At 38.9% G+C, this 16,138-nt stretch overlaps 1 protein-coding gene across 6 annotated transcripts in view; it reads left to right on the forward strand.

Moving 5' to 3' along the window:
- DEK (DEK proto-oncogene) overlaps positions 1–13,668 on the forward strand; it is a 33,801-nt gene extending 20,133 nt beyond the window's left edge. For 3 of the 6 annotated variants that reach the window (XM_023764884.1, XM_023764885.1, XM_014466764.2), the window contains exons 7-10: positions 6,647–6,782; positions 7,101–7,249; positions 11,660–11,728; positions 11,895–12,120. In XM_023764884.1, coding sequence (XP_023620652.1) covers positions 6,647–6,782; positions 7,101–7,249; positions 11,660–11,728; positions 11,895–11,945 — 405 coding nt within the window. In that variant the 3' untranslated portion in view covers positions 11,946–12,120. Of the gene's footprint in view, positions 1–6,646; positions 6,783–7,100; positions 7,250–11,659; positions 11,729–11,844; positions 12,121–12,191 lie in introns of those variants that run through there. The other 3 variants (XM_014466765.2, XM_006101410.3, XM_023764886.1) reach the window with 3 other exon arrangements.
- Positions 13,669–16,138: the final 2,470 nt, after the last annotated feature.

The following is a 16,138-nucleotide window of genomic DNA, read 5'->3' on the forward strand; positions in this document are numbered from 1 at the left end:
TAAGCTTGTCCTCAGGTGAGGATTAAAAAAACAAAACAGAATTCCCACATCTCATAATTTGATCAGAGGGATTACAAAACCTTATAAACTATTAAACCTTTCGTTGGAAGGCAAAGTTGAATAATCACCATAATAAAGTCTATTTAGACTTAAACTTGTTTTTATAATCTTTTGTGAAATATAACAAGACTTGCACTTTCTTTACACTTGGCACTCTTCAGCTTTCTCAGCCAAGTTGTTATAAGAATAGTGTATTTTAAGCTAATTTTAATTTTGTTCATCTGTTCACCCAGTACAACCTTTCTGCTGTGAGGACAGGATTCTGGCTCTGTGACAGGCGTCTTTTTTGGAGACCCTTCTTCAAAGAGCCCTGCTGCCTATAAAAGATAGGTAAGCCTTCTCTCCCAAGATTTTTTTTTTTTTTTTGCCTTCCTTCAAAAAGTGCTCATGTTGTTCCTCTGATTTTATACCTTCACGGTTCTCAGAGACATGGAAAACCCTTTCAAATTTTTAAAAAATTATATTATTAATTAATCTTTTAAAAATGTAGATTTTAGTACATTGTACTATCTAAAATTAATGGCAGCTGTTAATTCTTATCTGTTTTCCTTGAGCACTTCAAAAATACCTACAATACTGGATGGTCCTGATTGAATCACTCACAGCATATTCAAAAATAGCAAGCCAGGGTCTTAAAAATCCACGACAATTTGGAAACTAACCTTTCCTTCTTTTCTTTTTGTTTTAAACTTACCTAATTTTTTCCCATACATTTTGTTCAAAGACCAAAGTTTGGGGAATATGCTAAGTGCTGTTGGCATTACAGAAGATACTTTCTAGCCAAAATATAGTTTGAGTGGTATCTAATATAGAATTTCAGAAAAGTATCGGTTGATGAAGGGAAGCTTTGGAGAGAAATGGAAGAAGTACCAGTTGAAATTCACCTTGGGAATAGAAAGTTTGACATGTGAACAAAGATGGGGAGCAGGAAAGTACAGGGTACCTTTGACAGACACTTGCTTATGGTTAGATGCTGTGTCCAGAGTAAAGCAATGAGGTGAAGCTAGAGTAATGTAGGTTGTACGCAGACTAAGAACCCATGAGGTTGGGCATTGTGTAAATAATAAGACCTTTGGGGATAGATTCATCCTTCTCATCCATTCAAAGCAATTGTTTTTTTCTACCTGAGCTCTTCGCTCTGTGGGGAAAAAGAGGGACATGGCCTCTGATTTCCAGGAACTGGCAGTCTACCCGTGGAGAAGTACCACTTGTTCAATAAGCATTTATTGGTACATTCAAGGAGGAGAAACTATTGGGTCATGTACTTTCAGGTCTTGCATCTCATTTAGCCTTGACTCCATGAGAGAGGAGTGCATATCCTCCCGTTTGTACTTTGAGGATACAATAAATATATAATGATTTTTTTAAATGCCTTCTCTGTATTACTCTTTCCAGAGCTGCTAATTCATGTAATTTTGTCTTCAGAATTCTCTGTGTAGAACTAGTGATTTAGATTCAAATTCGACTTTAAGCAATGACTTTGGAAAGTTAATATGAGTATAAATCTACTTTTGCTTATAAGAACTTAAAAGTAAAAGCTATTGACATAAACTTTATAACGAGAAATTATCCTATTGATTGCTTCATCTGATTCCTGCTCTTTGCTTATATATATCTCCAGTAATTCATAAGCTAGACCAGGAGTTGGTAAACAGTGGTCCACCAGATTCATCTTGTGGCCTATTTTTGTACAGCCTGCAAACTGTGAACGGTTTTTTCACTTTTAAAATAGTTGTAAAAAACAAATGAAGAGAGTCAGCTGTGGGGCTTTTTAAAATATATAGGTGCCAAGGCCCCACCCATGATGATTTGATTTAATACTTTTTTTTCCCCTCTTAAATGTACACTCAATATAGGTAAGTTGTGCCAGAAGGCAATGCTATTAAAAACCAAGTTTGCTAATTGCTTTTAATAGAAAAACATGTTTATCTTAGCAAGCAGAGTGAACTAATGAAACATAACCTCGGGGTTGGAATATATCTTTAAAGGTTATCTAGTCTCCACAGATATTTTCCCATCTCAATTTTCAAAATAATTAGATGATTTGATTTAATACTCTTTTTTTCCCCCTCTTAAATGTACACTCAATATAGATAAGTTGTGCCAGAAGGCAATGCTATTAAAAACCAAGTTTGCTAATTGCTTTTAATAGAAAAACATGTTTATCTTAGCAAGCAGAGTGAACTAATGAAACATAACCTCGGGGTTGGAATATATCTTTAAAGGTTATCTAGTCTCCACAGATATTTTCCCATCTCAATTTTCAAAATAATTACATAGTAACTACTAAGTGCCAGTTTTAAGCAATACTCTGGAGATCAAGAAATAAGACAGGGACTCTACCCTTACGTAGTTCAATTTAGTTGGTCGGAGGGAGGAGGTCATGGATTGAAGAGAAAAGTACAGTAGAATATAACTTAACTAAAAAGAGCTGTGGACAAGGTAATGTGGAATCTCAGAAGACAGGGAGTATTTGCCTCTTTCTAGGGGCATGGGAGCAAAGATCCAAATAGGGAAACTTCATAGGTGGTTAACAGTTTGAGATGAACCTTGAAGGATAAGCAGGAGAGGTTGGCATAGCAAAAGAAAGGTATTTGGAGAACACTACTTATATAAAATTGTATTACACCCATTTTAGCTTTAAAAAATTTTTTTAGAAGAAAGGATCTAGGGGCCCATACAGGGTTTAGGGGTAAACTCAAAGAAAGCCCTAATACAGAGTTTGGTTGTTCTTTGTTGCCATTCTGTATTATCTGCCAACAATTTTTATTCTTTGTCATCATTAGTAATTTTGTGTGTAATGGGAAAAAAGTTAAGTTTAACAATATGATAATAGGTTATGGTATCACTGGCTTACTCCTATAATTTAGTAGTTTCAACTCTGGCTTAAAGAAATATATAAGTAGGTTAGTCATTTCTATATGCAACTAATATGGTAGGCGGCACACTGGACTTAACCAAAGGTCTAGGTTTTTAATAGCTCTAAGACATTAACTCACATATATATGTGCCCTTGACCAGGAATTGAACCCCAAACCTTCTGATGCATGGTCTGGCACTCTAACCACTGAGCAACATGGGCACAGCACCTTTTAATTATATTTTTAACCACATCCTGGGTTCAGAGTAAACCTTGACCCTATAAATGATACAGAAGTGAACATGACAAGAAATATTTAAAAGGCTACTTTATGCCAAACACTTGTAGTTGCTAGGGACACAGAGGACTAAATAGATCAGTGATGGCGAACCTATGACATGCATGTCAGAGGTGACGCGAACTCATTTTTTTGGTTGATTTTTCTTTGTTAAATGGCATTTAAATATATAAAATAAATATCAAAAATTTAAGTCTTTGTTTTACTATGGTTGCAAATATCAAAAAATTTCTATATGTGACATGGCACCAGAGTTAAGTTAGGGTTTTTCAAAATGCTGACACGCCGAGCTCAAAAGGTTCGCCATCAATGAAATAAATAGATGGGTGTCTGTTATGAATGAGATTGTCAGCTCTATCCTTAAACTTGTAGTGGGGAAACTATGTAAATAACTGCAGTTTAATAAAAATGTATATATTAAATGCTTATTTTCTTTGCTGCCTTATGTGTATTTATGTATTTGATCCTCACAGAAATTCTACACCGTGGCCATAGGTCATCAAATCTACAATGCCTATAAGGCATCATTTTAATGTAAATTATAAAATGTACCCCAATATCAGAGATACACAAATGTGAAAAAGAGTGTTACATTTAGCCTTGTCTGGTATTACCTTTATTTTACAGATGAGGAAACAGGCACAGGGAAGGAAGGGTTATTTGCCTGAGAATGCAGAATTAGTCACTGGTGGAGTCAGGACTTGAACCAGGAAGTTTAGCTCTAAAACCTGTGTTCTTATTCACTGCTTCACAATCCTTCCATGAAGAAGGTATAAATGAATTACCTAGGCCAAGTACTATGGGACTATGGATTAATCAATGGGTGGTATTCTGAAAGATTTAGAGGAAGTGATTGATTATTGAGTTGGATTTAGAACCATGAGTGCAATCTAAGTAGAGGAGGAGAAATGAAAGTAGTGGTGATTTGGAAGTTCATGCAGATTTTAAGTGGGCATGGTTTAACTTTCCTTCTCAGGTCTCCCAGGGCCTCTTTCCATTACCTCCAAAATTTCAGGTTACCTGTATTTGCCTTACCTGCCAAAAATTCTCTGTACGTCCTATACCTAATAACTTATCTTCAGAGCGGCTGGTGTGGTTTTTTTTAATACCTGTAAGACCAAAGCACAAGATGTGAGTTAATAAGTTACTTGATTGCCTCTCAGCTTGAAATGAAACCTTGAGGTATGCATATCTACACAGTTTAGTTATTTTACTCTCTAGCTTTTGCTCTTTCCCATGCTAACCTTTATCAGTCTAAAAAATGATACTTTACTGAATTCGTACCTTTAATTTGTCACAGAATAATTTGTAACTGGTTTTTGAAGATAAGTGAAATTCAATATAAATAACAATTTGGATGGTGTGTCCAGTCTTATCAGAACATAGTGAAATAAACATGATGTATCCTGTCTAGTTAATGAAAGTATCATTGAGTCTATCTAACTGCTTTTTATTCTATGTATCTATTATATATATCTGCCTTGCCTTTATTTTTTTAAAAATATATTTTATTGATTTTTTACAGCGAGGAAGGGAGAGGGATAGAGAATTAGAAACATCGACGAGAGAGGAACATCGATCAGCTGCCTCCTGCACACCCCCCACTGGGGATATGCCTGCAACCAAGGTACATGCCCTTGACTGGAATCGAACCCGGGACCCTTTGGTCTGCAGGCCGACACTCTATCCACTGAGCCAAACCGGTCAGGGCTGCCTTGCCTTTAAAGAAAGCATGCATTTCAAGTTTTTGTAGGAAATTATATTTGCATAATGAAAGAATTTTACAAAAGGAAGCACTTAAAATAGTAATAATAGCTAATATTTATTAAGTGTTTTCTAATGCAGGACACCATTAAAGTACTTTCATGTATTAATGCATTTACTATCCATGAAATCATAATTACTATTACTTCTCTTGTTTTGTAAATGAGGAAACCAGTGCCTAGAGATGTGCTGGGGCTAGAATTTGAAACCAGGAAGCTTGCCTCCAGATCCTACACTCTTACCTATTATTTTGTACCTCTGTAGTATTTTTGCAATCTGTTTGTTAATAGGTAATAGATTAATTGTCTATTTAAAAAACTGTAGAACACTATTTCTTCTAGGTGATATTAAATATAGAATGAAGCATAGTTTTAATTAAGTGTTTGTACCACAGTAATTTTATGAAGATGGTTTGATTATCCTTTATCACTACAAATTTTAAACTATTATTACTCCCAACCTGCAGGTTTTTAAATGGTGCCATATTGTGTGTGCCTTTAAAAATTTTAATGACAGCCTTAAATTATCTAATTTGAGGATAAAATAATAATGTTTATAACATTGTTTCCCCTTGCTCACCCTCTCCAACCCTTTCTATAATAATAACTTAGTTTCTTGTAAAATATTTGAATGTTACAGGTCCAGATTTTATTACCCTCTGACTAAAGAGGGGTATTTAATAGTGATGATTTTATTCTATGTATTAAGTGCATCAACAGAACTTAGGAATTTTTAGTATTCCTTTTCAGGCCCTATTGTGGTTCTTATGAATTATGTGGATGCTTAATAAACTTAAAACTTAATTTAAGTTAATTACAGAAATTTGTGGTGAACCATTAATGACTTTCGAGCAACCCCTACTATCTAAAACACCTCTGAGAATTAGGAAATAAGTAAAAATGACTCTAAATAGCAAAAATCCATAGCAAAACTCATATACTTTACTTTTAGAAGTATGTCAGCTCCTTGACACCTCTTAAGTGCATTTTTTAGTGGTTCCCAGCTGACAGTATTACTGAGTTAATTCAAGGTGATATTAGGCTTAAGTAAATATGTACAGTGATGGCAGTGGAGCAAGAGAAAAGATAAACACTAAGCCAGCAGGTGGACATCCCCCGAGGGTCCCAGACTGCCAGAGGGCACAGGCCGGGCTGAGGGACCCACCCAAGTGCACACATTTTTGTGTACCGGGCCTCTAGTATATTCATAAATAGTTACTTAGCAACTATTGTGCATCATGCACTATTTTAGGAGTGAGGGGATACATAGATGAACACGGTGGTCAAAACAATCCCTGTCCTTATGGAATTTACATATGAACTGGGAGAGACTGACGGTAAATAACGGCATATTAATAGTACCTGTATTAGAGTTTTTCAGGATCATGTGAGGTAATTAATGCACATAAAGTTTTCTATCTAATAGTGTGGAATAAATGTGGGCATCTATCATTTTTAGTGTTTGATTCTTGACTTCACATGACTAGTCTTATTTGGCATAAAATTAAATTTATTAGGTATGTTAGTCATCTCAAACATTAATTAGTAATACTTTATTGTGATACTGAAAACTTTAATTTTCTCTAATGTTGATGGGTAAAGAGGAGTAGAGAGAGATGACATTTAATCTCATCAGTGTATATACTTTGCTTTCCTTTACAACAGCCACCAAAAAAGACATCTAAAAAAGAAAAACCTAAACAGAAAGCCACTTCTAAAAGTAAAAAATCTGTAAAGAATGCTAATGTGAAAAAGGCAGATAGCAGCACCACCAAGAAGAATCAAAACAGTTCCAAAAAAGGTATGTTAGAAATTATACATATTCAGCAACTTTAAAGATATAACATACATGCTGTAATGTACTTTGTAAGTGTTTAGAAAATAGTTAAACTCAGAAGAACATTGGGGGGAAAGTAGTAAACCAGTTTTTTATCGTTTATAATTTTTCAAAATTGACATTTGTATGTTTTATAGGTAATTTATAGAGGTGATTTATAACTTTTAATCTAGGATCCCTTTGAGAATCTGATGACTGCTTATAGAATTTTTCCCAATATATGTTGAATGGTAATTTACTATGTAAGAAAAATTTTATTCACATGTAATGTCTTACTTTTAGAAAGTGAATCTGAGGATAGTTCAGATGATGAACCTTTAATTAAAAAACTGAAGAAACCTCCTACAGATGAAGAGTTAAAGGAAACAGTAAAGAAATTATTGGCCAGTGCTAACTTGGAGGAAGTTACAATGAAACAGATTTGCAAAAAGGTAATTGAACAGGTGCTTGGATATGTTTGCTTTTATTCAAAAAATTCTTTCACCCATTATTCAGTTCGAAGCCAGATTCTTATATGCATTCATTCATTCATTGAACACATACTATTGAACTACTACATGCCAGGCACTCTGTTTACAGGTCTGGGATAACCACATTAAATATAGTAAGTCAAAGCCTCTGCTCTTTGGAGTTGTTTCATAAATAATAGTAGAATGTACACAGTGAATAAAGTGCTACATTCCAAACTGCATAGGAAGCTATCTTTTCCTGATATGGAAACTTTTTATTGATGCATCTTTAGATTATGTTAGTTTTACAAAGCAAAATTCCATGGCCCACCTGATTTTCAGTCAGTGTTACTATGATAAAGAGTTGTTATAGATTAGGTACTTAGCTCAGACTTCTGTGACATTCTGATACTTCTCAGGAAATAAAATGATCAAGTCTTGAATATGATTCAGTATTCTACCTCAATATTGGGAAATTTTAGAATTTGGTTTCTTACAGTAAAATGAAATTGATATTTGAAATGTATCAATTGTGAAATATTCTATACCTTCTAAAGTCATTTATCATTTTTTAATTTATTCGTTCAGTACTCACTGAGTCTCTACTACATATCAGGTCCTGGGATAAATGTTAGAGGTAGAGCTGGAGAAGACATTACTTTGCTTTGGGGAGATATTATTTCACTTTCAAGCCCAGTGGAATTGAAAGACATCCGTTTTGGTAATTAGAGTACAACTAGAGGCCCTGTGCACAAAATTCGTGCAAGGGGCTCGGCCCTCACAGCTGCAGCGGCTTCCCTCAGCCCTTGCAGCCCCGGCTTCCTCCGGAAGGTTGTTTGGCTGTCCGGTCTAATTAGCATATTACATTTTTATTATTATAGATGTTTGAGGGCTCTTTTGGAAGAGTGAAAAAAGGTGCTACAGCACTATCCAACTTGGGATTGAGAGGGAGGGGGTTGTGGAAATCTGGAAAAGCACCTTGGAAGAGATCTTAGAGGATTAGCTGTCCCATACAGTTGAGGAACATTGACACATTCACAAAATGTGACAAATAATGACTGAAGAATAGTGATTAGTTTAATTTGTCTGAAGACTAGAGTTGGAAGTAAGTCACAGGTTAGAAAATACTAGTTTTTCAGTTCCTAAGTATGCCATGTTACAGAGTTTGGTTTTCTTCCTGAAACTAACAGGGAATTGGGAGGTTGGGTAGGTTATTGAGAGCTATTTGGGAGGGTCGTAACTCAATTAGGTTTTATTTTTTAATAGTCATCCCAGACACATCAAGGACAGACTGGTGAAAATAACATGAGAGACAAGAAACCCAGTTCATGTCATAGTCAAAGTTATTGGGTTGGCACAGTCCAAATCAGATATCAAGATAGCCTGGTCAAAAGTAGTATAAGAATTGGGTGCATTAGGGAACAGAATAAAAGGTATACTTTTTGAGAAAAGATGAGTTTTGTTCTAGACATTTTAAGATGGGGGTGCTTAGAACATTAAAGTGAGAGAAATTCTGAACATTGTAGTTCTCCAAATTAGGAGAGAAACCTAGACTAGGATATTGCTGCGAGTTAAAGCCAGAAATATAGATCGGCTGCCCACGGAAGAAGACGAAGGGTGAGAAACGCAAAGGACAGAGTCCTGGAGAGGTAATTTCCACAGAATATAAGAAACTATAGAGTTAGTAGTAGAGGCAAGGCCAGAGAGTGGTGCTATGAAAGCCAAGAGGAAACATTTTCAAGGGCGAGGAGTAGTGCCAGTTAAGAAAAAGGAGTCAGCTTACGTGGGGCAGTGGGTATGGAAAAGTAAACATGTCCTTTAAACAAATGAAAACATGCATAGCCTTCCCTAAACTAATGAGGAAGATAGAAATAAAAAGGGAATACTTTTGTTTATTAGCTTGACAAAATATTTATGAAGAATAAAAGTTTTCATGGTTGGCAAGGATAAAGGGAAACATTTTCTCATGCTTTAAGGTGTAAACACTTTGGAGAACAATTAGGTAATATCTTAAAATTTAAATTGCAAATACCCTTTAACCTAGCAATTCCATTTCTAGGTGTCTATCCTAAAGACATAGTCACATCTGCACAAAATGATTACAATAATGTTCAACATGTCTAATACTGAAAAGTCAGAAACCAGGTAAATGGCCTTCCATAGGGAAATTATTTTTTTTTTAACCACATCCATATTTTTGGAATACTTTGTAGCAGTTGAAAAGAACATGGAAAAATTTTTCAGGTATTGTCAACATTTTAAAACATAGAATACTATCCCATTTATCTAAATGCAGAAAGACTGTATTGCCATTGTGTATATACATTTGTGTATAAACTCATTTTTCAAGGAAGATCTGGAAAAATACACAGCAAACTGATAACTGGTTTCCTCTGAGGAGAGGGGGGATGAGGGCAGAGTAGAGGGAAACTAGTTCTGTCCCTTTGAATGTTTGTTTTTTGAGTACATTCATGTAATTTTAAACAGGGATCATTACTATGGAGAGGTCAAGTGAGAAGGACTTGAGGGTTTTTTGGACTGGACAATTAGGAGATAATTGTTCACATAAGAGCAATTTAAATGGGTGGTAAATGAATAATGAGGAAAGTGAATGAATTTAAGCTTCTGTTTGAAGCAGCTTGCCTAAGGAGGGAAATAGATGAGGGAAGTGGATGCAAGTTAGTAAAATACTAAAGTCAGGGAGAGAAAGTGCAAGCATGTGTTAGGCTACTGGGAATGAAGCAGCTGAAGACTCAGGAGAGGAGGGATGGCTGTCTGCAGAGGGAGAGGAAATGGGGAGTTGAACCTAGACACGGATAAACTGGAGGGAAAGAGGTATGTCAGAAAGTTGAAAAAATTGTAATACTACTTGGCTGAGAACAGGAATGTGGGACACTTGTGTAAGTGGATGAAATTGCCATTGACAGGAGGAATGAAAGGAACTGCTTAGAAATACTTGGGATTGCTGGGGAGGCTCTGACATTGAATACCATGGACTTAATAGTAAAACAGGATCAGTCTTCAAAGTGGTTACATGTTCCCACAGCAATCTTTTCTCTGGGCCTAACCATAGAAAAGTTGGTAGACCAATTCAGGTTTGGAGGTTTGTAGAGAATGAACAAAAGACAGAGGAGTGTAAATGATTGACTATATTTTCAGGGATTGGCAAACTAGCTTGTGGGCCAATTCTATCTTACTGTTTTTGTATTGTAACCCAGCCATGCCCTTTCATTTAAGTATTATTGCCTATGGCAGCTTTCACGCTACAGTGACATAGTTCAGCGGTTCTCAACCTGTGGGTTGCGACCCCTTTGGGGGTCGAACGACCCTTTCACAGGGGTCGCCTAAATACATCCTGCATATCAGATATTTGCATTACGATTCGTAACAGTAGCAAAATTACAGTTATGAAGTAGCAACGAGAATAATTTTATGGTTGGGGTCACCACAACATGAGGAACTATATTAAAGGGTCGCAGCATTAGGAAGGTTGAGAACCTCTGACATAGTTGATGTGACAGAAAATGTATTCCTGGAAAAGCTGAAAAGATTTATTAATCTGGTCCTTTAAAGAAAAGTGTGCTGACCTTGAACTACACCACAGGAGTGAAGCTGGCAGGGTGCATATGGAGTCAGGACTAGAAGTCATTGTAAAGTCAAGCAGCAGGTATCCTATATAATAAAAGGCCAGTGACCATAACGGTTTAACAACCAGAACGACCGATCGACCAGTCGCTATGAGGTACATTGACTACCTCTCGGTCCCTCCCCGCTGGCCCACAGGCTCTGATCGCCTGATGGCAAATGGGTAACCGGGGTGGGCAGCGGCGGGGCGGGACTGGGGACTGGCAAGTGGGCAGAAAATGGCCCTGATCGCAGGCTAGGCCTAGGGACCCTACCTGCACACGATTTCTGTGTTGGGCCTCTAGTCAGGTTGATAAAGGGGAAATTTAGAGTAAGATTTTAGGAGTAGAGGACTCCTGAGACCCGCTGGGTCTGAGTGATTCAGCTTTGAGGAGGGGATTGCACAATGAGTAAAGTACACTAGAGTTCAAGTTGAATTATAAGTAATTGGATGATACAACAGAAGAAAATGAGAATATCTCTGAAGAATATCTGACCTGCCAAAATAAAGAATTCAGTTCTACCTAGATGTTTTCCTCACCTATGTTTATTGTTAATGCAACTGATATTTCCAGTTTAAAACAGAATCCTTGCATGCTACTTCACTTTCTCTATATAGAGTATTATTAAAACTCATTTGCAAGGGAATTCTCTAGTGAACCAGAGTACTATTAGAACATACATGCAGCTATTTATATATACATTTCTTTTTTGTCCAAAGATAGAGCATTATTGGATTTTTAACATAGTTTTTCCTTTTCACTACAGGTATATGAAAATTACCCTGCTTATGATTTAACTGAAAGAAAAGGTTTCATAAAAACAACTGTTAAAGAGGTAAATATATTCACCGTTTCTAACTTTGATCATTTGGGACATAAGAGACAAAGAAATGTATATCAGAATTGCATATTTTTCAAACTATCTGACTAAATAACACATTTGCTCCTCAGATTTCCTTAAAATAGATGGGGAAAGATATTTCTTTTTATTCCCATTTTAGAGCTTAAAAAATAAAGCCTGCACATTAGTGACAACACCTGACCTTGGATGAGGACGATACAGGTTCTGTCTACTGGGCATCTCAGAGCACTCACACAACTACTTGAGCACATGTTTCTGTCCACCAGTCAAAGGCAGGAGAAAACCAACAATAGCTATAGTTTATATGGATCCCAACTGATTTCCCAAGGTCACAATAGTAAAATAAAGTTTAAAAATGAAATAAAGTTTTATGCCTCATGTATACCTAATATTGTATGTTTGGTATGGGAAAATAATGTTTCTCTTTTCATTACAGCTAATTTCTTGAGATAGAGGACAGAGACAGATGACTTGTTCCATGGATTTAAAGATTTCATTTATACCATTATACCAGCAAAGAGAATGTATTTCCTTTTCTAAATCCTTGCAAGCATTGTGTTGGTAGAATTTACTGCTGACTTTTTTATCTTGGGTGTTAACGTAAATTTGCATTTGCCATTTTTTAAATTGCATTTCTATGCAGTTTTTAGTTTAAAATTTTGCATGGCAGTAATTGTTCCTTGCTTTTATAGTTGCATTTTGTACATTTTGGATTTCTTTATATAAGGTCATAGATTCTTAAACTGTTATAGTTTTTAGTGCAGTTAATATTAGCTTAAGACATTTTTAATTGACTAGGACAGAAACTATTATAACTGGCATTTATACATGCAGAAACCAATGCAGTATTTAGTATATGACATATTTTGAATACAGCACATTTGTCGGTGTAAAAACTCAATGGCAGTGTGTTCATCATATTAAGAATGTGCAAGCTTTAGCTGTCCAGATGACTAAATTGGAACTTTTCTCCTGCATGTATAGATATGTCAATTTGTCAGCATGACGAAAGTGACAGATGTTATTTTTGTATTTTCAAAAACAAATTGGTTGTATATAGTTTTTTTATTTCTTTTGTGAGATCAATTTTTAAACCCATATAGATAGGTATCTTTACAGTTATAAACTGAAATGTCAGTGTTCAGCCAGATGGTATTACAGAGCAGTGGAAGTCAGAATTCAGTAAAGAAAACACCGAAGGACACAAACAGATAGTTCTCTACTTTGAAAGTGTCATCGGTTTGTAGTTTTAGTTTCAATTCTGCAACCATTGTCTGTACACACATTTTCTATTAAGGATAGACCAAAATCAACAGAACTTCAAAAATTTAGGGAAAATTGGGATTAAGTACAAGAACATTTGGCTTATAATAAATGACTGATTTTTCATTAACTGCTTTTGCCCACATAAAATGCTGATATTGAGAGGAAACTTGGACCTTTATAATTATGACAAAAAGTACAAGGTGTAATGCCAGAATTGTGTAGGCAGTAGTATCTCTGACAAAGTATTTCTCAAAAATGGTAAGACTTATTTTTAACATTAAAGAAATTTAATGTGTCTGTAGAATTATAACTATTGGGTTTTAAATTTTGGCTAATCAGGATTCTAGGTGATTCAACATATGGGCCACCCCTGAATGAAACTAATTTGTCTTTTAAATTGACTGTCTTAATCAGTTTATTTTTATTAAATAATTTCTGAATTTTAAAACATGCTGCTTGAGAGAATTAGGCCTTTTGATAAACCAGTTGAGTATTTAAAATAAAAATATCTTTGCATCATAGAACAGAAATATGTAAACATCTGTTGATTGTTAACAGGTATTTTCACAGTTTTGATTTGTTTCTTGATAAAGTTGTTAAGATGTTAGGAAAAGATACACTTAATAAACGAATGAAATAAACTAAGACCTACGAATTGGCCTTTGATTTTAAATATAATTTGTTCCTATAAACATCTACACTAATAAAAGAGAAACATGCAAATTGGTGTCACTCCGCTACCCTTCCCATTGGCTAATCAGGGCGATATGCAAATTAACTGCCAGCCAAGGTGGCGGCCGGCAGCCAGGCAGCTTGAAGCAAACATGAGGCTTGCTTGCTTCAGTGACGGAGGACTCTAACGTTCCCTGCCTGCCGCTGCCGGCCTCTGAGCTTGCAGTTTGAAACATTGTTACAAGTATAGAAGCTAAATCAGGGGTGGGCAAACTTTTTGACTCAAGGGCCACAATGGGTTCTTAAACTGGACCAGAGGGCCGGAACAAAAGCATGGATGGAGTGTTTGTGTGAACTAATATAAATTCAAAGTAAACATCATTACATAAAAGGGTACAGTCTTTTTTTTTTTTTTTTTAGTTTTATTCATTTCAAACGGGCCGGATTCGGCCCGCGGGCCGTAGTTTGCCCACGGCTGAGCTAAACAAAACCCCAGAAACCTGCTTTCAGCTATCCGGGCTTCAGCCAGCAGGACCGCAACATTGTTTCAATTATAGAACCCAAACAAACCAGATACCTGCTTTCAGCAGCCAAGGCCTAAGAGCTGGAGCCAAGCCTCAGAGCTAAAGCTGGCCCAGAATAAAAGAAAAAAAGGAGCGGTTGGGAGCTTCAGTCACCCGCCAGCCTGAAAACAGCCCTCAGCCCCTCACCCAGACTGGCCAGGCACCCCAGTGGGGACCCCCACCGTGAAGAGGGTGTGACCAGCTGCAAACAGCCATCATCCCCTCATCCAGGCTGGCCTGGCACCCCAGTGGGGACCCCCACCCTGAAGGGGGTGTGACCAGCTGCAAACAGCCATCATCCCCTCATCCAGGCTGGCCAGGCACCCCAGTGGGGACCCCCACCCTGATCCAGGACACCCTTCAGGGCAAACAAGCCGGCCCCCACCCATGCACCAGGCCTCTATCCTATATAGTAAAAGGGTAATATGCCTCCCAGCACCGGGATCAGCGTGACAGGGGGCAGCGCCCAAACCCCCTGATCGCCCTACGGCTCTGTGTGTGACGGGGTGGGGCCACAACCTCCCTATTCGCCCTTCTCTGTTTGTGACAGGGAAGGCGCCCCAACCCCCTGATCAGCCCTGCTCTGTGCCTGATGGGGGGAGCTCCCCAACCCCCTGATCACCCTGCAGCTGTGTGTGTGACAGGGTGCGGCACCCCAACCCCCTGATCGGCCCTGCTCTGTGTGTGACAGGGTGCGACGCCCCAACCACCCCCCCCCCCCCACCACGGGCCCTGCTCTGTGTGTGACGGGGTAGAGCCATAACCTTCTCCATCGGCCCTGCCCTGAGTGTGACAGGGTGCGGCGCCCCAACCCCCTGATCTCCCTGCTCTGTGTGTGACGGGCGGTGCCCCAACTCCCCTATTGGCCCTACTCTGTGAGTGACATGGGGGAGCTCCTCAACCCCCTGATCGGCCCTGCTCTGTGTGTGAAAGGGGAGAGCTCCCCAACCCCCTGATGGGCCCTGCTCTGTGCGTGAAAGGGGGGAGTTCCCCAACCCCCTGATCGACCCTGCTTTGTGAGTGACGGGGCAGTGCCCCATACCCCTGATTGGACCTGCTCTTTGCATGAAAAGGGGTTGCACCCCAACCTCCCCATTGACCCGTTCTTGAGTGTGAGAGGGGGCAGTGCCCCCACCCCCCCAATCGGCCCTACCCTGAGCGTGACTGAAGGTGGAATCGCGATCTTTCGATCCGCCCTGCTCTGTTCATGAAGGGGAGGTGCCCTAACTCTCCCAATCGGCTCTGATCCTAACCCCGACCAGGGGCTGCACCTAGGGATTGGACCTGCCCCCTGCCACCTGGGAGCAGGCCTAAGCCAGCAGGTCGTTATCTCCCAAGGGGTCCCAGACTGCGAGAGGGCACAGGCCGGGCTGAGGGACCCCCCCCCCCCGCCTCCCCGAGTGCACAAATTTTTGTGCACCGGGCCTCTAGTCTATATATATATAAGCCTAAGCTACCATCACAACCAAACAAGCTGTGTGGGGTGACCAGGCTGGCAGGGGGGTTAGTGAGGGATGACCAAATGACTGAGCAGCAGGCTGCAAAGATGGTGGCACCCACAGCCAGTAAGGAGGGAATATGTTAATTGACTGCCACACCCTCAAAGATGGCGGTGCCACAGCCACAAGATGGCCAGCAGGGGAGGGTAGTTAGGGGTGACCGGGCTGGCAGGGGAGGGCAGTTGGCGTGGACCAGGCCAGCAGGGGAGGGTAGTTGGGGGCGATCGGGCCAGCAGGGGAGGGCAGTTAGGGTCAAACAGGCCAGCAGGGGAGAGCAGTTGGGGGTGATCGGGCCAGCAGGGGAGAGCAGTTAGGTGTCGATCAGGCTAGCAGGGGAGTGGTTAGGGGGCAATCAGGCAGGCAGGCGAGCAGTTGGGAGCCAG

The sequence above is a fragment of the Myotis lucifugus genome, unplaced genomic scaffold (genome assembly GCF_000147115.1).
Source record: "Myotis lucifugus unplaced genomic scaffold, Myoluc2.0 scaffold_356, whole genome shotgun sequence".
NCBI lineage: Eukaryota > Metazoa > Chordata > Mammalia > Chiroptera > Vespertilionidae > Myotis > Myotis lucifugus.